The sequence below is a fragment of the Pleurodeles waltl genome, chromosome 8 (assembly GCF_031143425.1).
Source record: "Pleurodeles waltl isolate 20211129_DDA chromosome 8, aPleWal1.hap1.20221129, whole genome shotgun sequence".
Classification (NCBI taxonomy): Eukaryota; Metazoa; Chordata; class Amphibia; order Caudata; family Salamandridae; genus Pleurodeles; species Pleurodeles waltl.
The window spans coordinates 459595296-459620081 of record NC_090447.1 but is presented as its reverse complement, the minus strand read 5'-3'; the positions used below and the strand labels follow the sequence as shown (position 1 = coordinate 459620081).

The 24786-nt window shown below is 45.6% G+C and overlaps 1 protein-coding gene across 1 annotated transcript in view; it reads right to left on the bottom strand.

The window, feature by feature from the left end:
* The window catches only part of NPAS2 (neuronal PAS domain protein 2), a 611171-nt gene that overhangs the window by 5547 nt on the left and 580838 nt on the right, over positions 1 to 24786 (bottom strand). Inside the window, exon 18 of the mRNA XM_069204404.1 lies at positions 24034 to 24157. Coding sequence (XP_069060505.1) covers positions 24034 to 24157 — 124 coding nt within the window. The remainder of the gene's footprint in view (positions 1 to 24033; positions 24158 to 24786) is intronic.

The following is a 24786-nucleotide window of genomic DNA, read 5'->3' as shown; positions in this document are numbered from 1 at the left end:
TGTGCGAGAATGTTTGATACCCGCCTTCTCCCAAAAATTCCTCATTTCCACTGAGACTAATTGCGTAACGTTGTCTGTGATCAATTTACAAGCATAGCCTTCCTCGTTGAACACAGTTTCCAACACCTTTATAGCGGATGAAGTGGTAATCTCTCTCACAAACTTCACCACCAATCACTTGGAATGCACATCAACCAATACAATGGCAAACCTCAACGCAGAGCTCAAATGTGCTAATGGCCCAATTAAATCCATCTTCAATAACAACGCTACAGGTCTGGTTACCTACCTTTACCCTTTTTTCACTATTCAAACACATGGTGCACCTTTTCACCCACTCCTCCACATCACCATCCATTCCAGGCCACCAAAAATGTTCACGCAACCTTTTTTTTGTTAAAGTTTGTCCCAAATCCCCCTCATGAGAGAGTCTAAACAAATTCCGCTGCAAACACGCAGGGGGAATACATTTATCTCCCCTCATCAATACTTCATCCCGTACCACTGACAATTCATCCAACAGCTTTACATAAGGGCGTACAGAAGGACTTACACAGCTCTCCCTCCTTGCACCACACCTCACCATATCAATTACTTCCCTCAAAGTATCATCCTGCTTCACCTTTGAATTCCACTCCTTTTCTGAAATCGCACCCCGTAGACAGTCATTAACATCTTCTACACTTGCAACTACATCTTCCTTAATTCTCCTTTCTAGATTTTCCTCATCCCCCTTCTGCAATTCAACTGGCATACGTGACAGACAATCCTCCTGAGTATTACGCCAGCCTGGAATGTGTTCTAAGGCATACATAAACTCAGTTAACCGTGAGGCCAATCTAGCTAGCCTAGCCGACCCCTTTCCTGCACCTCCAGGTTCCAAAACCTTGACTTCAGGCTTGTGATCTGTACGTAGTACAACTGTCATGCCCCATATGTAGGTGCGAAAAACGCCCACACGGCTGCCAGCGCTTCCCTCTCAATAACGGAGTAATTCCGTTCACTAGTAGTGAGGGATCTTGACGCAAAAGCAACTGTTCTCTCTACTCCGAAATGATACTGGGACAGTACAGCTCCGACACCAACCGCGCTCGCATCCACTGTCACAGCAGTTTTAAGGTTTACATCAATTGGTACTAGCACACCTGCATCACACAAATCTTTCTTGATATTTTGGAAACTGCACTCCTGTGCCTCCCCCCAAACAAAAGTGATATTTTTTTTAAGCAATTTTCTCAAGTCTTCAGTCTTGTCACCAAAGTTCTGGACAAACTTCGAGTAGTATTCTATAAGGCTCATGAATGACCTTAGCTGATCCTTGTTACACGGTGGAGGTGCATCAGTGATAGCCTTTAACAATTTGACCTTTGGCCTAACACCCTCCTCGGATAATGTATGTCCAAGGTACTCAACTTCCTTCACTAAAAATTTGCACTTCTCCTTCCTAAGGGTAAGCCCAGCTTCCTTAAGTCTGTCTAACACCTGTTTCAGTGCAATGTTATGACTATCAATAGTTGACCCAAAAACTAAAATATCATCTTGAAAGTACATGACATTGTTCACATCCTTAAACACGTTAGCCATCATCCTCTGAAATACACTCGCAGCTGACGATAATCCAAAGGGCATTCTATTGAATTGGAAGATACCATCTGAGGTCACGAAAGCTGTGAGTTTCTTTGACTTGGGATGAAGTTTGATTTGATGGTATGCGCTTTTTAGATCCAATTTACTGAAGAAGCATCCTCCCTTGAGTAATGATATCATCTCATTTATGTTTGGCAGTGGAAAAGTATCAGTAACAATGTTGTTATTCACACTGCGCAAATCCACACAAAACCTTAATGAGCCATCCGGTTTCCTCGTGATAACTACCGGTGAAACCCATTCGGAGCTCTCTACCTGCTCAATGATGCGCTTGGCAACCATTTCATCAATTAATTTCTTCACATCCGCTCTTATTGCTATTGGCACCTTTCTCAGTGCATGCTGCACCGGTACCGCCCCTCTTTTCAAAACTATTTTGTGCACGTAACCCTTCAGTTCTCCAATACTCTCTGAAAACACCTCATTTGCATTTTCAATAATATCCTGAGTAGACCAGTTCTCCACGACCATGACTTGACTAGGAGTCCTCCGGTTAATGATGATATGTTGATCATATTGGTGCTGCCATCCCAAAATGGGAGGTCCCGATTCTGCTACGTAAACTTTCCCCTCGACTGATCTATCCTGAAATGTGATGCGTGCCACCATGTAACCAATAATGTCTATCAGTTCTCCTTGGTAACCATCTGGGTTGATATCTTTGGGTAATAGCCTGACATTAGGCCACTCATGCCTTACCATCACTTTGGGCAGTATCGTATACAGGGATCCTGAATCAATCATGAGCTGTACAGTTTTCTTATTAATAACAAACTCAGCCTTGGGTCTTGAGATTCTTCCCGGATCAGTGGACCAATCTCTTATGCATAAAATCCTATCTTGCTTGCGCTCTTCCACATCATCCACCGTAGCAAAGTCCTGTACTGATGCTACTTTTGTACGAGACGAAGATCTGCAAACCTTCGCAAAGTGATCTTTAAGACCACATTTCCTACATTCCTTTCCCCAGGCAATGCATCCTTTATAGTCTGCATTGTGTGAATTGCTACCACATTGGAAACATGACTTCACATTAGGTTTAAATTTGGGTATTTGTTTACTCCGAACCGTAACGGATGCGTCCTCTTTTCTCACAAACGAAATATCACTGTTACATGTATCCTTTTTTGCCATTTCTTTCATATAGAATTCTGATTGTTCCACAACCTTAGCCATTTCATTAGTATCCTTAAGTGAAGGGTTCTTAGTGGCCCATAACCGTTCTTGTATTTTTTTGCTTCTACACTGTGCTATCAGTTGGTCCCTTATCAACTCGTAGGTCATTCCTCCAAACTGACACTTAGTGGAAAGCTGTCTCAACCTCGAAACGAAATCAGCAATAGACTCATCCACCTTTTGAGAATGTGTATACATTTTTTATCTACATAATACCACATTTGTATCCTTTTAAAATCTTTTCCCGAGTCGCAATTTCGCTTCCAAATACACATCATCTATTGGTGTGCCATCTTCATTAGTAATTGCTGGTAAATATTTAAAAACATGTTGGCCCTCTTTTCCTAACACACTCATCAAAATAGCTTTCTTTCTTGCAGATCTAAAATTTTGACCATCCAGTGCTTCTAAATAATTTTCAAAAATGTCTATCCATTCCTCCCACTCAATGTCTGGTGAGCCAACATCCTGTAAAAACAAAGGAGGTGTAATTATGGCTGCACTGTTCATTGTAATTGTTATAAATGGCCAGTCAATTTCCTTTAGTAAACTGGATGGATGTAGTCCTGCAATATGTTGTTTGTTTATTTTTTTTAAAATATATTAAGGTGTGAAATATTGAAGAAAAACACTGTAGTCCTCTCTCTACGCCATTGTCATAGAGTATTCTGTAGTCCTTCGTTTGTTTCCATGAAGCTTGACTCCATGCCGAGGGACACTGTACTTAGGTAATCGCTTCTGACCGGTGCTACCTGTAGCAGCACCAACCTAACATTGCTAAAGCCAAGATAGGGAGGGTCGCGTTGCCTTGTAGACGTGCATGTGGATACAGCGCACGCGATGACTGCTGGATTAAAATAGTCTGTGCGCGCGCTGGCAACTGTTTAAGCGCGTGACGTGCGCACGTTGCTTAAACCCTCAAAGCAGCGACCATCAGCGCGTTGCTTAAACCCACACAGCAGTGATAACACGATGGCGCAAAGATAAAGTTCAATACGTAAACAGTACACGCGTGTGGGAAGCTCATATGTACAAGTTGAAGGTAGCAGTATGATCACCCATCGTCAATTTCAGCAGACCAACGCGTGGTTGTACTGCGCCAGCCGTCGCTCCCGCTGGTGAACACTCGTCGCCAAAATGAAGTGTTGCGTACCAAGAAGACACCGGGGCAAAGACACTTCTTTTGTCTTGAAGTTTACTTTCTCTGTAGCAACGGCTCCACGCAGCATCCCCTCACCAGCCTGACAGAGTAACTGACTCGGTCAGAGAATGCTACGCAGAACCCCACAACACATTCCAACAATAACATTCTCTTCGTTAAAGGAATAATACAATACAACAGGGGCCCACTCCCTGCCACGAGACTTCTAGCATGGTGCGAATCCAGATGATAAGCAGCCCGGAGGCAGGCAGCCCTCTAACCTCGCTCCTTGAGCCGTGGGCCCTACCTGCTGCCTGTAAGTAGTGCTTTCTGCCTGAATGACCAGTAGAGACGAATACACTCCATTTGTAATGTAGTCCATAGAGCATCTACCTGTCTCTTGTGCACACGACTCTGGCAGACCCTGGATTTCCATTTTGACTGTCCATGTTTGATGTCCCCCTGTAAAGCACAAAATCCTTGTACAAATGAAGAGAGGCTGTCAGTAATTATCATTGCAGACCAACTGATTGTCACTTAAAACAAAAAAAGGGAAATATTTGAATTGCGACAAAGCCTTTCTCAACACAGTGGGAAGGTCCCCACAACTCACAGGTAATTACGCAACTCCACATTTGACAACATCCCAGGATGGCATCCATCCCTGCCCTCGAACCTTTTGTGTGCGACGGACCACTGTCTTCTCTAGCTGCCAAATGGAAGGACTGGCCAGACCGTCTAGAAGTGTACTTCGCCGCCGTAGCCACAGAGAATGACAGAAAGCACTCCGTCCTCCTGCACTTAGGGGGGGCAGCCATACACAAGATCGCCAAATCTCTCATAGAAAGAGGACAGCCTTATACATACAACACACTCAAACAAGCATTCACAACCTACTTTGAACAAATCGCCAATCCTCATTATGAGCGCTTTTTACTCGGCTAAGCCAGACATCAACCTGAAGAGTTGGTTGATGCATTCTACTCACAGTTTAGAGAGTTGGCCAGTACGTGCACCCTTCCCGATGCTGCAAATGAGATCAGGGCACAGTTTATCCAAGGGTGTTCCACCACCAAACTACGTGAAAACATTCTCTGAATGCCCGGAATATTGATGGGCAACAGACTAATGCTTGGGCACTCCAAGGAGTTATCCAAAGCACGGGCAGCACATATGGAAGCAGTTCTTCAACTTCCTGTTAAAATGGAACCAGTCAATGCCATTACCACCTCCACACCAGACAAATGGAAAACTCGCCCCAAGCCATCCTCAACATCGAACCCCTGACACTGGTGTGGTAAAGAGACTTGCCTGGCACACGGGAAAAGATGTTCAGCATACAACAAACTGAATAATTTTGCCAAAATCTGTAAGTCAACAGTCAACAAACCAATGCAGAAGCCCAAAGTTGTGCACACCATGGATGCGTCTGACATACCCGAAGATGATGACATGAATAACGATGAGTTTGAAGGGATGGTACATGTCATCCACATCATGCAACCAGGAGACCAGAAGGGACGTCGCACCCCAAGTGCACCATCACAGTAGAAGGACACCCTGTCTCGGCGCTAATTGACACTAGCGCCTCCATCAACATTATAGCTCAGCCTGTGTTCCAAACTCTCCCATGCCAGCCAACACTATGACCTTCGGCCACTCAGGTATATGCTTTTGGATTTCCAACAACACTGCCGCTAGCGGGTGTATTCACTACCACCATAACTCATGATGACAGCACGACTAAAGCCAGCATCTACGTTACACACTAAGGGTCAGGAAAGATCCTAAGCTGCCCGACAGCCAAACTCCTTCAGCTCGTATCTTTTGCCTTCAGTGTGCATCAGTCGGCAATTGACACATTAACAGAGGAATATGTATAACTCTTTCAAGAGATCGGATGTTTAAAAGACCGAATGGTACACTTACACATCAATGAGATCATACAACTTGTGTCACTGTGTCACCGCAGGATGGTTTTTCATCTCTGCCCGAAAGTCGAAGCCAAGCTTAAAAAAGCTTGAAGAAGCTGACATCGAGAGGGTAGATGGACCCACCCCATCGGTCTCCCCAATCATTGTAGCCCGCAAACCTAAGCAACCAGGTGAAGTCAGGATATGCGTTGATATGCTGGGCCCAAACATGGCCATACAACTATAAAGACACCTGACATCCACGCTAGATGATCTGGTGTCGGACGTGAGTGGCTCCAAGTGGTTCTCAAAAGTGGATCTCAGTGCTGGATACCACCAGCTGATGTTAGCCCCCGAATCAAGGACAATTACCACATTCTCCACGCACGTAGGCCTCAGGAGATACAAACCTCTCATCTTAGGGGTGTTGAGTGCTGCCGAAGTGTTTCAGGACACCACACGAGGAGTTTTGATAGGACTCCCCAGAATTCTCAACATCAGCGTTTTCATCTTGATTCATGCCCAGACACTGGAGGAACATCTCAAGAGGATGAGAGCCACTTTTCGGTGACTTCTAAGCAGCGGATTCACACTGAACAGAAAGAAGTATACATTTTTGAAAAAGGAAGTCAGACTCTTTGGCTACAAATTTTCTGAACATGGAGTCATGCCTGATCCTGACAAGGTCTGGGATATTCGATCAGCACCCACCCCCATCACCATCATGGGAGTGCATAGCTTTCTGGGGATGGTGACTTATTGTGGATGTTTCATCCTCAACCTCACCTCTCTGACAGCTCCTCTTAGAGAACTGACAAAGTCCAACAGACCCTGGGAATGGGACCCCACACAAGAAAAGGAGTTTCAAGCGACAAAAGATGCTTTATCATAAAACCACAACACTGGCCTATTTTGACTCACAGCTAGAGTCTGAACTGTCGGTAGATGCCAGTCCCACAGGACTGGGGGCCATACTCTCCCAAAGGCAGACCAATGTAGAACGGGCACCTGTGGCCTATGCCAGCAGAACCTTAACCGACACCAAGCAAAGAAGCTCCCACATCTATTGCATCACACACAAGAGGCTGAGCAGACTATCACCTCCCTCAGGCATGTCAAAGATGAACTGGTGCTATCGCTTGAAGAGTGCTTGCTAGGGGGACGCATTGTGATGGTGAAAACCTTACAACAACAAGGGGTCAACCTACCATACTCTGCACACCAAGGCATTGTAAAAACCAAATCAAGGCTATGAAGCAAGGTATAGTTCCCAGTGTTAGACAGTGTAGTAGAACAAACTTTTAACCAGGGCCCGATGTGCCAGGCAACCAGCCCCGCTGAGCCACCTGCAACAATGCCCATCCCGTCAATCCCCTTGCATCAAGTCAACGTAGACTTTGGCATTCTCCCCGACGGACACCACATGCTGTTTATCGTAGATGATTTCCCCAAATACCTTGAGGTAGAGCTCATGGAAAACACCAGGGCCACTCACACCATCCTGTGTTTTGAGAAACTCATGGCTATGCACGGGCTCATTCGGGACTGCGTACTGATAATGGGCCTCCTTTTTCCAGTTTGCCAACTATTTGAAGTTCAAGGGCACATCACATCAAGATCACACCCCGATGGCCCCAGGTGAATGGAGAGGTACAGCATCTGATGAGAATCCTAAATGAGACACTTCGCATCGCTGTAGCTGAAGTGCATAACCTGGACTGTACTCTGTATGCATTTCTTAGAGTGTACCGGCTAACTACCCATTCCACCACTGGACTCAGCCCAAATGACTTATGCCTCAAACGACCAGTGAACAGCCCTATTCCCCACATTGAACCTTTGTCTGACCTTCGCAATAAAGCGACTAGTGCTCTACAAAACAGGAAGACGAAGAACAACAAGATATCTACCTGGAGAAGTGCCAGCAACAGGTACCTGCAGGTGGGAGTTTTGGTTCTCATCAGAGAATGGCATCTGGGAAGCAAGTTTCGTCTAATGTTTGAACTTTCCCCATGGAGGGTAGTCCAAGTCAAAGGTATGATAATTACGGCCACCAAAGGAAGAGAGACAATCACTAGGAATATAGTTTTCTTCAAACACTATCAGCCATGTAACGAAACACCCCGATCTGAAACCTCAAAATTGCTGGAAGCTACAGCTGGGGTAAACGGTGACTTGAGTTTCCCAGAAGTGACATCTTCAGAACCCCAGCTCCTCGACAAGGAGTCAATGGCTGCCAGCGGAGCCCTTGGGTCACGAACTGACCCGAGCCCCAGCCTGTTCCGGAGGCTGATATCCTGCACGGAGAGCCTAGCCCCAAGGCCAGTGGAACAGATCCACGCTCCTGGAATGACGATACAGCCTTCACCCCAATCGTGTGGCATCCTCATGGCTCAAGGACTTTGTTTGATAGTAGATCCTGAAGAGACTTTTGACTACTGGTGGGATGCATGTGTATATTTGTTTACCTGGTTGTTTTCTATCGTTATTTATAATTTTGTCCTTATGGTCCAGGAGGGATGTTACGTTTGGGAGGCCTCGCCCCTCCCATTTGACTCATGATTGAAAGGGGTCGCTGGTCAAATGCCCCTTCAAGATTATTACTGTTGATCCTGACCATGACGTCAGGACTGGTAAATAAAGGATAGTGCTCCCAGCCAAGAAGTTAGTTTTTGAGCAGTAAATGTACTCCCTGCCTGATTTCACACTTTGCTGCCATCGCACCCCCACCAATGCTGGGGCACATTACACACTCCTTTCATCCAAGGACTGAACACCAATGAGTCCATATCAGCACTGCTTCTTCTTTATACCATAAAGTCACAAAGCCTTGCCAACAGAGCAGGGTTACCTCTCAGGTGGTATTGAGATTGCACGTGTTGGCCTCCCATCTTCCTCACACTGTTCTCCAAGGATCACTCCTCCTCATTTCATATCTTCAGACGTGACAACGGTGCCCTGCAATCCCCACATGGGGAATCTATTTCGCTTGAGTTAGTGTTAGTCAAGCATAGGGCCTCATCATCACTTATCTACTCCAGTGAGTAATGCAAAAAGATAGGCCCCCCTGCAGAATGTGATGAGGGGCCAAAATCTCCCATATTTTACAGTTATTTCTGGGTCTTGGACTCAATGGGGGCCCCTTGGAGGGTTGGAGACCCCCTGAAGGGCTGTCCCCCTGCGCTGCAGGGGTTTCAGAGCCTGAGTTACACCTCTAATTGGCTCAACCTCTTCTGGCCCCTGATATCTTGTGGCCAGAAGAGGTGCCTCATATCTTTCTTTTCTCACACTGCTTCCATGATGAAGTTTGAAAGAAAGCACATTATTGGTGATCCCCCTTGTCTCCCATTTTGGCAGTCACCATAGTCCTATGGTGGTGTACTACTGCCCATGGTCTGCCGGTATTCACATAGAAATTTGTTGATGGCCCACTCTAGGGGCTGAGCATTGGCATGTGAAATGCATGTTACCTTGTTCAAAGTTCTTATGAACCATTCCGTTTTGCTACTTGGCTGTGGCCTTTGCTTTATCACTTTCTTGTGCTGGATGTAAGAGATGTAAGATGGTGTGCTATCTCTTGGCTATTGAACGTCAGCCCCTTATTTTCCCACAACTTCAACAGCAATCGATGAGTGGCCCTGGTCTTTTCCAGTTTCTGCATAATTTCTCCTGCTGCAACAGTGTTCACCAGCTAAACCTCCGGACATTTGTAGTAGTCAATTATGCGCAGCATTCGCCGGTGATCTGGGTGGCTGCCAAAATCCATACGGATGCAAACCCATGGTTGTTAGGGCCCGTCTTCTTTGATGATCAGGGCTGGCAGGTTGGGACTCCCGGTGTCATGACACATAATGCAGTTGCACATAGTGGTCTCTACAAAATCATTGAGATTTGGAAACCACACTTTGCTCCGTAGCCTGCTGCTGGTTTTTGCCATGCCCGGATGCCCTGCATGTGAGAGTTGAACTATGCAGTCTATGAGGCTGCTTGGTGCAATGAGCTGCAAGCCCCTCAGTCCAAAAGCTTTGGCCTCCTCTGCCAGCTCTTGGCAGTAGTTGTACAGGGTGATGAGTGTTCTTTGCGCTTCCAGGTTCCTCTGTGTGACCAGTGCAATTTCAGTACCCCCTCGACCGGCCTGTCACCAACACCCTGAAGCGCTAGTTGCAAGCAGTCATTGCTTTGGGTGGCTTCCCTTATCACAGTCAACATTACTGGTAGTGGCCGGGACCTCTCCAGAACATACTGGATATACTTCTTGGTTTCCACTGCTTCCTGTTATTCTTGATGTACCACTGCTCATGGGTGATGGAACCAGTAGTCTGCGGGTTGGTGGATCCTAGTCAGTATTACACTCTGAAAGAGTGCTACTGTAACTGCAGTACCCACTTTTTGATGCAAGGTAGGGGTTGAGACAATGGTCCTTGGAACAATGGATTAAACACTTATAATCCGTGCAAACCTCAAAAGTGTTCATACACATACGAGTGGAAATGGTGGCACCCACAGTGGATGGCAATTGCGTCACGTTAAATTTGGGAGCACCGCTGTTCCACTGGAATGTGTGATGTGCTGGTATAATCTATAGGGGCCCACTCTCCACATGGTTGTTGTTAGGAGAGCACTGCTCCCAGGCCGGTGGGGCTGGCATCCACCAATGGGTGCGTTGCCCTGGCTAGGTTAAAGTATGCCAACGTTTAGGTGGTGGAGAGTGCTTCTTTGGTTCATTAGAATACCTCCTCATGGACCACATTCCAGGCCAATAGGACAGCTGCCTTCATGAACTCTCCTAGTGGCTGTGTCAAAGTGGTCAACCCTTTGTTGATCATCCAAAAGAATTCACCGCCCCCAAAGAACTTTGTACCTCTGACACACATGATGAGGCAGGTGCTATTTTAATGTCTTTTCCCTTAATGTGGTCAGGAGCTACCCCATTTTCTGAAAACTAGTAGATGAAGATGCTGATCTTGGTCTGGATGAAAGCACACTTTTCTTTGTGCAGCCTGACTCAGGCCTTTCTCCCATCCTCAACTGGACATGGTGATCTTTTATGGCCGTAGCACATACCAGGATATTGTCTCTCATGTTAATGACCCCACTTATACCTGACAACACTTCTCGGATCACATTTTGACAGACTTTGACTGCTCTTGAGATGCTAAAGTTTAGTTGCTTGTAGCGTGGAGGCTTGTGTGTAGAATACATGGTGATGTATCTAGAGTCAGGATATAACATTTTCTAATGGTATCCAGAGCAAAGGTCCATCTTGGAGAACCATCCCTCTCCACTCAGCTCAATGATTATGTCATCCATCTTGGGGGTCAGGTGCCTCTCCTTTTTGATGGAAATGTTGGGTAGTGGTATATCTACACACAGTCTCACCTTTCCTGGCTTTTTGGGCTTCCTCTTGATGACAGTGGGTGACACACTTAGGGCCGTCCATCCTCCAGTGGTGTCTGCTTCCTCTAATTTAAGCAGCTCTCCTCTACTTTTGATCTGAGATAGACAGCAATGTGCTGGTGTTGCAGGGCTACTGCCTAGCTAACCAGTCTATATAAAGAGTGACAGTTCAGTCACGCAAGCATTCTATGCCTTCGAAGTCAGGATGTATTCTATGGCAGCTGTATGGACCCGAAGCACAAAGTGAAGCAACCTTAGTTGCTCTGCTGTACTGTAGCATAGCACCATGCCAATCCCTATGTGAGCGACATATACTGGTGGGGAAGCTGACTGGTGGCCGGGAAAGATGCTGGCCATGAACTGGTGACCATGGAAATTGGTTGTTTCTGTCCATAGGCTTGACTCTTTCTGGGACCAAGGTTGGACAGGGTTTAGGCACAGCATGAATTTCACTGGCCATAATATTGATCCAAGCCCCCGTGTCTATGATCGCCGCTTCGTCTGTGGTCTCTCTCCCTGCCGTCATTCCCTGAGTTGTTTGCAATGGTGTTCACTGATGCTGGTGTTTTTAATTTGCTGCTTCGGCTCAACCTGCAGATCTTGGCGAAGTGACTCTGTTTTCCACATGCTGCACATTTCTTTACACAGGCATGGTTGTCATTCTTTGCCTTTGTCAGTGGTCCGGTTCTGTGTGACTAAGTTTACTGCCTCTGTTTTGATGTGTTGTGCCACACTGCCTGCATGTTGGAGGCTGGGTCTTTTGACTGTTATTTTGACCTCACTAACATCAGTATGTCTGGGAGTGGCTTCCCTGGTTCTTTGGTGATATGCTCTCAATTTGTTGGATGTTTACCCTTGGACTATTTGGGATTGAATCTCTTCTGTCTCGTTGGTAAAGGTGCAGATGATTGCTAGTTCTTTTAACAGTGTATGGAATGCTTCCAGGAACTCTTCTGGTTCTTGACGAAAGATGAATCTTTCATTATTGGGGTTCGCTATAGGCTCAAAATAAGTATTCAGGGCTGCAACAAAGGTGGCATAGGTGTATGAGGCCCATGCCTATGGGAGTGTACGTGGCAATTTATATATCACGGCTCCCCCCAAATGCAGTAATAGCGCCTTTTTCTGTTCTTCTTCAACACCTGTGGCTGTAAAGTACAAATTTAGCCTTTCTACCCATACCTCAAAGTAGGTGCTTGTGCATAAGGGGGGCCTGCAATGTTAAACGTCTCTATGGCAAGTATGTGGGCTCTGCCAGGCTCTTGGAGGCTGTATGCCATGAGGATGAGTCTTTGCACCCTCCACACCCTTCACATATGGCATAAATGGGTTGGGACAACCTAGAGTCGATGTGGTCAGCACTGTCACTGCCCCTTCACCAGCTAGGTACTATAGCTATCCATGGTAATCTATGGCAGCTCTATGTGTCCCTGGGAGGGCTCATATGGGCATGGCAGGCATGTTTGTTCCTGAGTCACTGTCTCTCCCTCTTAGGGCCCTTTGCGACCAGCAGGGCAGGGCCAGGGATGCACCGACCAGTGCAAGGATTGATGCAAGGTAGGTGTTCCCTTCCTAAAAAAGACGTTACCCTCCCAGCGCCATATTTAACTCCTGGCACTGAAACAATGCGCAAGTAGGAGGTGGACCTAAATAATGGCGGCAAGCCCTCTTAGCGCCATTATTTAACGCCTGGTCAGTCCAGGCGTTAATGTGCAGGTATGCCCATTTCCATGGGGAAACACCATGGAATGGCCACAAAGATGCCCACCCTAACCCCCAGCATCACCACCACCCATACCGCAGGGACACTACAGCAGGAGGGAGCCCATCCCAGGTAAGTTGCAGGTAAGTGTATGTGTATGTGTGTGGTGTGCCACTGGAGCCCCCTTAAATGGGGCTCACTGGCTGGCACAGGGTATGTTGGGCTAGCCCTTGGGAAACTGGTCCCCTGTGGTGGGCATTGGGGTAGTGGTAATGACTCCTGTCTATACTTTGACAGGATTCATTTTTTGGCAGTTTGTGCGTCAACAAATGATGTTAGGCTAACTAGCGGCAGATATTTTGCCGCTAATCAGCCTACCATAAGTTTTGACTCACTAGCGCCATTTCCACTAAGGCCATCGGTCACCAGCTAGCGTCTTTATTTGAGACGCTAGCCATTCTTTAGCGCCATCAAGCGTTATTTTATAAATATGGCGCGCAAATGGTGTTAGGGAATGGTGAAAGCTCGTGTTAAAAAAAATTACACACAACTGCGCAAGCACAGCTGTGCGCCATTTTTCATAAATATGGTCCTCAGTGCTGTGCAGCTATCATTTGTTCTGGCTTTTCAATCATTATTGGTGGGTAACTGACACACTGATTCTATGCATGGTGCATATTCTTTTAATGTTTCAGTCCATAGGGTGTTTTCTTCTGCACAATCACTGTGTGAATAAATATGCATGGTATTTTCCTCCTCAGGCAAATGTTGAGCCAAGTCACGTGCCTGTGACAGAAATTGCGAATGACTTGTATTTTTGCCCATGTTTTTACTCACTTTTCCATTTTTTTCTACAAACCCGTCCTCTGGAAACTATGCATCCAGCACTACAAATGTATTTTTACATTTAAACAAGTGTAGGAGAAAAAGTAAATCCATTGTATTACTTGTTTGCTCTGTGTGCCACTTCACAAACCACAAGGCAGCAACACTTTTACTTTTGAACTGCAGCTGAAGAAAATATGGATGCAGGGCAAAACAAGCAACATGGACAACTTGAGGGTAAAGAAAGGCCTATGACGTGACCAGTGCTGGTTGCATTATAGCGCATTTTTTCTAATGGCGACTGAAACAGAAACAGAGGGAGGGATGGTGGGAAGGAAAACGCAACATGGAAACAGAGGTGGGAGGAAAGAAGCAACACACACAGCAAGAGGGTGGGGGGAAGCACATGGACAACGGAAAGGTGGGAAGGAAGAAGCAACATGGACAATTACGACAGAAGAAGAAGAAAGATAAAAATAAGCCAATCACAGCACAAGTAGGGGAAGGCCAACAATAAAAACAAAGCAATCAGTACTTGGTCCAAGTTCCAAACAAAAGAAGAGGAACTGTAACTGGCACACAGTGGTCAATTAGAAGGCACAAATAAGAGTGACAAAGAAGCCAACAAATGGTAAGCAATCAGCGGGTTCCAAATTACTTTCATAAACATAATGTCTCACAAGTGAAGGGATATGCACTGTCTCAGGCAAGACCTAAATGAGGTCAACCTACACGCTTTGTGGTAACCAGCAGAGCAATGTGCTATTGCTATGAATTAAAAGTGTGTAGTGTAAAAGTCATATAAAACTGCTCAAAACAAGCAAAAACATGCAGAGCCAAAATATGCTAGGCAGGGAATATTTTAAGGCCAAGTTTACACAATTTGTCTCACAATTAATATTAGTAAACACTAAATAAAAGAACCACATAAGTGATAGAGTCAACCTGTCCATATTCTAGAATATGAATTCTCAAAGTCAATGGAAATGTTTTTGGGTGTCTGCTTGAGTGAGTAATCAAAGTAATAGCTTATTTAACTTCCTTGGAATGAATGAAGTCTACGTGCCACTGCTCAGTTGTAGGTGTGCTCTGGGCCATGAACCTTATTGCAATACTTCTCTTAGAAACCACAAGTGTACATGTGGCTCAATTGGCTGTTGTCACAGCCGGTGTGCTAGATAGGCATATTAAACAACATAGTAAGAGTTATTTAGACAATTCCATTTAAAATCATGGTCACCATGTTGCAGATCTTTGCCCAATGTATGATTCTAAACTTGCAGGTCCTTATACGGCACATACAGCTGTCAAAATGCAACAATTGTTTCCTTAATGTCAAATATGGAAAAGTTGACTGGCATCACATAGGATCTGATTTTTGTTCATTAATGAAGTGGATCGTGTACCTGGTTCATTGTCCAGAAAAGCATATTGAGCTGGAGATAACAGGAAATCTATGTCAAGTAGTAGCATTTACGGTAATAGCAACAGTGCCCCTCATTTCAGCAAAAAGTGTCATTAATTGCTTGCAACAGGGTCGGATAGGGACAGAAAATAGGCCTGGGCACCAAAATAAAAATGTCCCCCATTAGAAATGTGGATAGGTAAAAAAAAAAAATGCCCAGGTCTGCAAATTGGGGCATTTTGAAACTTGAAAACACAAACCGACCAAGCAGCCCATAAATCAGTTCCACAAACAGCCAGAATACCGGCCTACACACAGACCTGTCAGACCAGCTCATTGGGCACTGCCTGATTGTGTTGTTGTTTAATTTGGATGCAATACAGACTTTCTAAAGAAATTGGTGGACAAACCGCCAGTGATAGTCAGGCACTTCCAATGGAAATCGTTACAGGAGGCCACAATAGCAGATTGATGCTTGCCTCAAATAAAAATACTCATTGGTGCCACCTATAAAAATATCCTGTCCGGATGATAACCCAATATTGATTGGAATCTTTATGTTTGGGTCGAAACGTCAACACATTTTGATGTGGACTGCCTTTAGAAGTGATGAGTGGCTTCCAGACACCTACATTGAAGGGGTCATTTTGAAGACCACTTGTATTTTTAGCCACACCTTTGTAAATATTGTATATAACACTGGTGCACTTTAATTTTTCACTTTGACCACTTTCACTGCGCCTTCACCTTAGGGGCACCTGGATGTAATGAATGTAATGAATTTTGATTCTGAACCAGTATTGAACTATAAATTGAATAAAATGTATAAACTACATGACAATCTTACCATCACGAAAGATTTTTAGAATCACTGCCCCCTTGGGGACCAATTTTTGCTATATATATATATATATATATATATATATATATATATATATATATATATATATGTATATATATATATATATATATATATATATATATATATATATATATATGAGGGTTACTGAGCTTGCCTCTTCTTTCTAATTGATTGCTCTATAGGCCAATCCACCCATCGCCTGAAATTGTTTGATAGACGTCTAACTATTCTTTAGGTTTCCCCAGTGGAGCATTATGTAAGAGAGATGCTTGATAGTCTTTGTGTTCCCATAATTTCTGAAACAACACTAAAATCTAACAATATGTTGTCTACAGCAACATTTTACAAGGGGTCAACAGAAGCTGTGTAACATCTTACGAATAAACAGTTCAAATTGTTAGCCTCCATGGAGTACGATGTTTCCTAGTTTGCGGTCCTCCCCAATTATGGCTCTGAAGCTCTCCTAGTAATAAAGGTAAGGCTGTGTCTTTATGGGAAAGCTTCATTACGAAGACCAGCCTTGCCGTACCACCTTGGAATGTGGCTGGTCTACAAAGCACGTCGGAGGATGCTGATTGGGAGTTTTTTGCTGCCTAGCTCACTGGATGTGTATTAGAAATTTCATGTGGATGTGCATGGGCGTAGGAAGTGTGGGGGACGCGGGGGATATGTCCCCCCCAGATTTTGGAGTGGTGGGGACACAGGGGACAAGGGTGGGGGGGACGAGGGGACAGAAGAATTTTCCCTTCTCCTTTAATTCGCAGGGCCATTAGCGCATGAAAGCGCTCCCTACACTGGCCCTGCACTTGACCTGTGACCTGGCTCCAGGACACTCGCCCTCTGCCCTTTTGTTGTGCTGCAGCACACGAGGGAATCTTTCTCACCTTGCTGCCACAGCTGCCTGCAGTCTGCACTTCTGAGAACAGAGGGGGAGGAGAGGCCCTTTGTTGATTGCTGTCTGCAGAGTATCTCCCTTTCTAAAAACAGCATTGTTGAGTTACTGTGAGATATGAGCAGGGCAGGCTTTAGCGCGCTAGTGGCACCCTGTGCGCCAATGTTTGTAAGGGCCCCCGTTTCTGTCGCCTCTCTCTCACTCTTTTCTCTCCTCTGTCTCCAGCTTGCCTGCCCCAGTGCTAATTATTGTCCCCTAAGTTGACATCCTGCCCCCTCAACATTTCAGTCCCCTTTCTCTCCCTCAGCCTTCCTGGTATTTGTGAAAGCCCGCTCTAAAGGCCAAGGGCTGTCTGTAAATCTAATTTCCTGCCAATGGCCTGTGGATGCGAAGCCAGCACTGTGGCAGCTCACAGGCTTTACAGGACTTCACATGCTGTGGTGGAACAGAGCCTGACACTGCAGGATAGACGGCAGAGAGACCAGCACACAGCATGGGTCCCAGGAAGAACCAGATGGCCTGAGAGATGGACAGGGCCAGGTAAGGCAGTAGGGCCGGCTCTAGGGCAATGCAACCGGTGCCGCTGCACTGGGTGCTGACTTAGGATGGGTGCACTGTGTTTGCAAGTATATTGTGACTTTAAAAGCACCTGCTGGATGTTCCTTGCCACCAACAGTTTTCAGGCAACAATAAAAATCTCAAGTTAATTCCGGTGATTAATGGTCTTTCTGGAGAGAGATTGAAGTTTTGTCTAGTGGAAGTTTTGACTAATCATAACGTACAGGGTTACTATGCCTGCTACAAAGGATGTCTACATGCAGATCACAAAGTGTATATTATGTGAATAGGTCAGTGGGTTACTGCTTTTGTCAGATGCAGGAAAGTACCCTCTTTTTGGCATGGTTACCCCACTTTTTGCCTGTTGTCGGTATATTTTGACTGTGTTCACCGGGATCCTGCTAACCAGTACCCCACACACCCCACCCTTGGCATACTGGTGCCCCTTGTAAGTCCCTAGTATATGGTACCCAGGTACCCAGGGCATTGGGGGATCAGGGGTTCCCCATGGGCTGCAGCATTTATTATGTATTATGCCATCCATAGGAGCCCATGTAAACTGTGTTTGCAGGCCTGCCATTGCACCCTGCGTGCGTGAAAAGGTGCTGGCACCCTTTCACTTCAGGTCACTGCACCAGGTCACTGTAAGTCACCCCTATGGTAGGCCCTCCTAGCCCAGATGGCAGGGTGCAAGTGCCTGTGTGAGAGGGCACCTCTGCAAGAGCAGAGGTGCCCCCACGAACTCCAGCTCCATTTTCCTGGACCTCTTGAGGGTGCGCAACGCCATTTTACGCTTGTATTAGACATAGGTCACTACCTATGTCCAGGTACATAATGGTAACTCCGAACCTGGGCATGTTTGGTAACAAACATGTCAGAATCATACCCCAATACTATTGTCAGTATTGATTGTATGATTCCATGCACTTTGGGGGATCCTTAGAGGATCCCCAGCATTGCTCCTTCCAGCTTTCTGGGGTTTTCGGGCAGCCCACGTTGCTGCCACCCCTCAGACAGATTTCTGCCCTCCTTCGGCTGCTTGAGCAGCTCAAGCCCAGGAAGGCAGAACAAAAGGATTTCATTTAGAAGAGGGAGGAAACACCCTCTCCCTTTGGAAATAGGTGTTGCGTGGCTTGGGGGTGGGGTAGCCTTGCCAAGCTTCTAGTATGCTCTGAAGGGCACATTGTTGGCCTCCTTGCATAAACCAGTCTGTACCAGTTCAGGGACCTTAGCCCCTACTCTGGCACAACTGGACAGTGGAAAGGGCGTAACCACTCCCCTGTCCATCACCACACCGGAGGTGGTGCCCGGAGATCCTCCAGGTGGCCACTTGATTCTGCCATCTTGAATCCAAGGTTGGCAGAGGCCTCTGTGAGCATCTGAGTGGCCAGGTCAGGGAGGTGACGTGTCAGCCCCCTCCTAGGTGGTCACTCTGCTAGGTGACCAATCCCCCTTACTGGGCTATTTAGGGTTTCCCTCTTGGGTGGGTCCTCAGATTCAGCATGCAAGATTCCAGCAGGACTCCTCTGCAACGTTTACTTTGACATCTGGCCACTCGGACCGCAACTGGACTTCACAGGAACCTACAATCTGCAGCTCCAGCAACAACTTCGACATTGTTTCTCCGACTCCTTCCAGCAACTGCAATATTTGCCCAGCTGTGCTTCCTCTGAGGGCAGCAAGTCTTCAGTCTGCATGAGAAGAAAGAAGGAAAATTCCTTGGAGTGAAGGAGTCACTTACCTGCATCCGTAGGCACCAACTGCAACAGCAACCGGCTGCGTGGATCTCCTCTCCTCCTGAGCTGCGTGGATCCTGCATAAGGGGGGGTAGTATGAAGTGGTCCCCTTGGTCCTCTCTACCAGCTGTCCAACTTTGGAGTAGGTAGGTCCTTGCCGTCCCATGCAGGACAGTACCCCCATGCACCGCATCTCTTGCAGCTACCAAGGCTTGTTGTTATCTCCTCCAAGGGATCTTCAGGCTCCGTGTAGCCTCAGCCCCCAGCACTCTTCTCTGTGAAGTACAGCCCTCAATGTGCTTCGCCTGTGAAGTGGGACCTCTCTTCAGGTGTGCTGCGTGGGCCTCTCTGCAGCTCCTGGGCTCCTTGCCTGTAGGTCTTCCGTGGGGGCTGCCTCTCATTCTCCAGACTCTCTGCCTTGCTGATGGTCACCTGGGACTCCCCTCCATGGGTTGAGCCCCCCTGGACCTTGCTGATCCCCGGCAGCTCCACTTTTCTCCTACTGCGACATTTGCTTTTGCCAAGGCATGTTGGTGGGTTTTTCACACCCCAGACTGACTGCAATTCTTCATCCGGTGTGGGACATCAACTGCATCACCTAGGAACTCTTCATCTGCTCCATTGCTGCATTGCTGACCCTCTTCGTCTCCCTGTCGACCAACTCCTGCATCCACAGATGGGTGGGTAGTGGCTCCTGCCACGACCAGACACTCCTACATAAACTGGACTTGGTCCCCTTCTTTTCCAGGTGTTCCTCTTCCAGGATCCACCTCTAGTCTCTTGCAGTCCTGTCTGCGTTTTGCAATATCCTTCTCTGAAGTCCTTTTGGTGGGTTGGGGGAAAAACAGTAACTTACCTCTTTTCTCCTGGTCGCTGGGGGGCACTCTGATACTTACCTTTGGGGTTTCCTAGTTCCTCCAGCTCCCCTCTACCAATTCCACTTCCTTGGGTGGGGACCCGGCTTTCGCATTTCACTTTTTTAGTATATGGTTGGTCCCCTCTAGGCCTTCAGTATTGCCTATTGCTTTTCACTGTTTCCTATTGCTTTTTATGCCAATTTCTGATTGCTGCTGTAAATATAATAATGTGTTACTGACATCCTATTGGAGTATTGCCTATCTAGTGTTTTAGTGTTTATGTTACTGTAATAAGGAACCTTTATTTTCGTAGCACATGTTTCTTACAGGTGTGTAAGTGCTGTGTGACTACAGTGGTATTGCATGATCTTTGCATGTGTCCTAGATAAGTCTTGGCTGCTCATCCACAGCTACCTTTAGAGAGCCTGGCTTCTAGACACTGCCTACACTTCACTAATAAGGGGATACCTGGTATAAGGTGATAATACCATAGGTACTCACCACACACCAGGCCAGCTTCCTACATCAGGGAGCTCCTTTTTTGTCCCCTGCAATTTATAAATTAAAACTGAATATAGAACAGTGAACAATGAACTCATCAAAGAGCTGCATGCAAACATCAAGGTGTAGATTAGAGCATTATGATTCCCCCCCACTTGTAGATCAACTTAATGTTGCAAAACAAGTTAATTTGAGCACAAATCAGTTCTTATTATTAAAGAGAGCCCCCAACCATGGTGTTATGTTTTAAATTCTGAGTTTGCGCTTCTCCAGATGAAGCACTCTTAAACTATACCTGCTACCAGTATGGATGACCTGTGACACCTACACCTTGTAGCCCTCTGTCTTATGTAACATTTAATATGCACTGATTTACACATATATGATGAATGTCTCTGCATAATATCTGTGTGATAGTGTAAAAGCATGTTTGGTAAAGTAAAGTGCTTTGACTCCCTAGACTGGTATGAGGGATGAATGATGGAACAACACATGCGTATATCGTGCATGCCTTAACATTGCGGTCTCAACAACAACTGTGTCTTTACTACTATGCATGCCTTTACAACGAATTTCATTGTAAAAGCATGTTTGGTAAAGGAACATGCGTGGAAAATTCTCCCTACCCTGCCCCCTTACACCTGATACCGTACTCCACCCCTCCAAGCACTTAAAACTGCCCCTGCCCTAAGCCCTAAACCCGCCTGCCCTGTCCTAAAAACTACCCTGACCCCCACTCTGAACCCTAAAACCTACCCTGAACTGCTCTAAAAACTACCTTGACGCCCCTGCCCCCACCCTGAACACTAAAACCTACCCCGCTCTGTCCTAAATACTACATGACCCCCACCCTGTACCCTAAAACCTGTCCTAAAAGCTACTTGAATTCCACGCCCTCCTCCTGAACCCTAAAACCTACCCCACCCTGTCCTAAAAACTACCCCGACCCAACCCTGTCCTAAAAATGACCCCAACCTCCCACCCTAAACCCGGCCACAGCCCTACTCACCTCTCTCTCCTGTGCTTCTTCCTGTTCCACCTGGACAGCTAGACCGCTCTCTGTGCTGTAACCACGCATATGCGTGGTAAAGATATGTGTGGTACAGGCATGCGTGCTAGACCCATATTTGTGGTAATGGCAGCGTGGTCAATGCATTGCATTGCATTGATTGCGTTGTAAGGGATATTTCCCGGTATGAGTGGTGCTATAAAACTAATGAAATGCATCTGAGAGAGAGTGGTGACGGATAGTAGTGAAGGAATCAGTGGCAGAGGTGGTCACTGGGGGGCGGCAACAAACAATGTCGCACAGGGCGCCACCAGCACTAAGGCTGGCCCCGTCAGACAGCAGTTCATAGGAAGGTGGCAGCACAGTGACTGCCACTTGACAGTCAGACAAGGACCTAGCAGCAATCATAGGCCTTACTGGCCTTCACAGGCCGGAGGAGGGCCAGAGACTGACACAGCCTGACTAGAAAGAAAGCTCCCAACAGGCAGCACAGTGCATGGCAGGCAGCACAGGAATCGACAGGAAGCACCGCACCCAGCAGGCAGTGCAGGCCTCTTAGGACTTCACACAGGCAAACAGCATCACAGAGTCTGTTGCTGCCTAACAGGTAGCAAAGGGCCCAGCAGACAGGGAACTGCAGGCCACACAGGACTCGACTGGAAGCGACCGCCTTCCCCATCTCCCCCCACCACGGCAACCCTTCTGGGTGAAAACTTTGCACAGGGGCCCCACCTCAAGGTTGTCCCTGTCCGCCCCAGAAATTTAGTGTCCCCTACGCCCCTGTGGATGTGATAACCTCAAGCCATAGCTGGAATTCCGTGGGTTTATTACTTACATATCAGTTGATTTCCCTGGTGCAGTAAAATTATTTCCCAATCACCTCCGCTGAGGTGGGATTTGTTTCACTGGTGAACGTATAATCACTGGCTTGGTCATGCCCACTTGGCTTTACTAAAGCAAAATTATGACATTTTTGAGAAGGCGACTAACATTAATTATTATGCAACAATAGAAGAGAATTGCTTCTCCTCTATGATTGATTGGGAGAAAAATTATGCATATTGACAGCACCTTGAAACCCTCCTTCATCTCAAAAGGAGACCTAAGAGGACTAGCCAAGAAACTTTTAAATGAAGCACTTTCTCTGACCGGTAAGCACATTCTCTCTCTGTCCCACCCTTTGTTATTTTCTGTGCTTTAATCCTGCTGTGGTTGCAGTGGTCCAGAATACATTTAGTTAACTAGGTATCCAGAGCATGAGAGACCCGTGTAGCCTCTGTGAACATGCCAAGAAATTAACGCACTGATACCACCTGGTAAGGTAGAATGTAGTTGTTGCCACGTATAACAACATTATGAATACATATTCCTCCAACTACCACACTGAATGTATTTGAAAAACTGAAAAAGAAAACATATTTTTCTATATTTCTAAGTGGATTGCTTTTTGTAAAACTGAAAAAAAGAATTTCTGGAAATCCAGAAAAAGTCTAATACATTTCTACCATGCATGAGAAATACAAGGAACAGTCGTAGAAACCCTGTTTAAGATGGTGACTGTAGACTTTTGTGAGCATTTTCTAACTCTATGAATCCCCTTGTTGTAGAATGTAAATAATGGGATTATCAAGTCTAATACTCTTCATGCCTCAGGGAAAGAAACACGGATAATGCCTATATTCCAGAAGGGAGACAGAGCAAAGGTAAGAAGCATGGCAATTTTTTCTACCTCCTAAAGCATGCTGCTATGGTGAGCTCTTATTAAGGAGTTTAAAGAACTGGGCTTACATTGGGATATTTTAATTACAATGGAGCAATACCTAAAGGCCTGATATATGAATTTGGTTGACTTGCTAACTACGTCCCAAAAGTGATAGGTGTCTAATTGGTCTTGTTAGAAGTGTCGTAGGATATAATGTACTTGTGGAAAGGGGAGTACCCGGTCAGCCATATTATAAATCAGACCCTAAGTCATGTTACTGTCTGTAAAATAATGGCAAGAAGTCGCAAATATTTTTAGACTTCATGGACTTGTTATCCACATTTCAGTTTATTTATAAGTAGCAATTGTTGTTCATCCTCATTGAAAGAGGAGGAGAAGCCTCTGCTCAACGTACTGATTTGTTTCCACACAAGTTCAAATGCCTCAAAAAGAACAGTAATAGCGTTGAATTAACTCAGCCTTTCTCATTCATTAGATGGGTACTGCAGACTGGTGTCTTACGACCTTTTCTGGGCATAAACGACTGATTAAAGGGTATAATGATTAGAAGAAAAGCACAACTACTTCCAAAAGCTGCTGAATCCAAATTGTTGTTTACGGATCCAAAAACCATGAAGGTAAAATGTTGATTATTTAAGGACATCAGAAGCAGAGGAATAATAATTTATGTTTGTGTGCATTAATTTTACCTCATAACTTGATTGCTGTACTGTTAATCTGGAATGCAATAGGGCTTGGCCCATTAGCACAACAGATGCACTGCTACCAGACGTTTGCACTTCCACACTCCTATGCATCTGATGCTGAGAATACCTATAAAGAGAAAAATAGCAAAATGAAGACATAACATTTATCCAATCTAACATCCACATAATCTTGTGTGGCACAAAACATAATCAGCTATACATAAATAATATTCAGGAGATAATGTTCTTTCTTTTCTATCTGTTTTTAGTTTTGGCTAGAAATAGCTTTTTCTGGACATGTGAGCTCAGGTAATCATAAACAAATATATTAAAAAGTAGTATACAGTAGGGTGCATCGATTCTTCCCTTTCTTGATCTTCTTTACTGCATTTAATTGAACAATATTTGTGTTAGCCCATGCATAAAGTAGTTCCGTTGCTCATAACGTCCATAAAACTTTGTTAATACAAACCCTTTTTCATATGCAGAAGGAGGGGTCTTTGCATGATGTAACCCTATGACAGATACAGTAGGCAGAGCTTTTTATGTTTTCACAGCTCTCACAAATATAACAGGAAGGAGTTTTACATTGTGAACTGATAAACACAATATATAAGGGTTTTACACTGCAAACACAGTGACAAATGAAATAGAAAGTGTGTTTAAATTGTGTATTATGTGACAAGCATCATAGGATGGGGCTTTGCAGAGTTCAACACTCAGAGACCATCTTAAACAGATTGCTAATTCGGGATT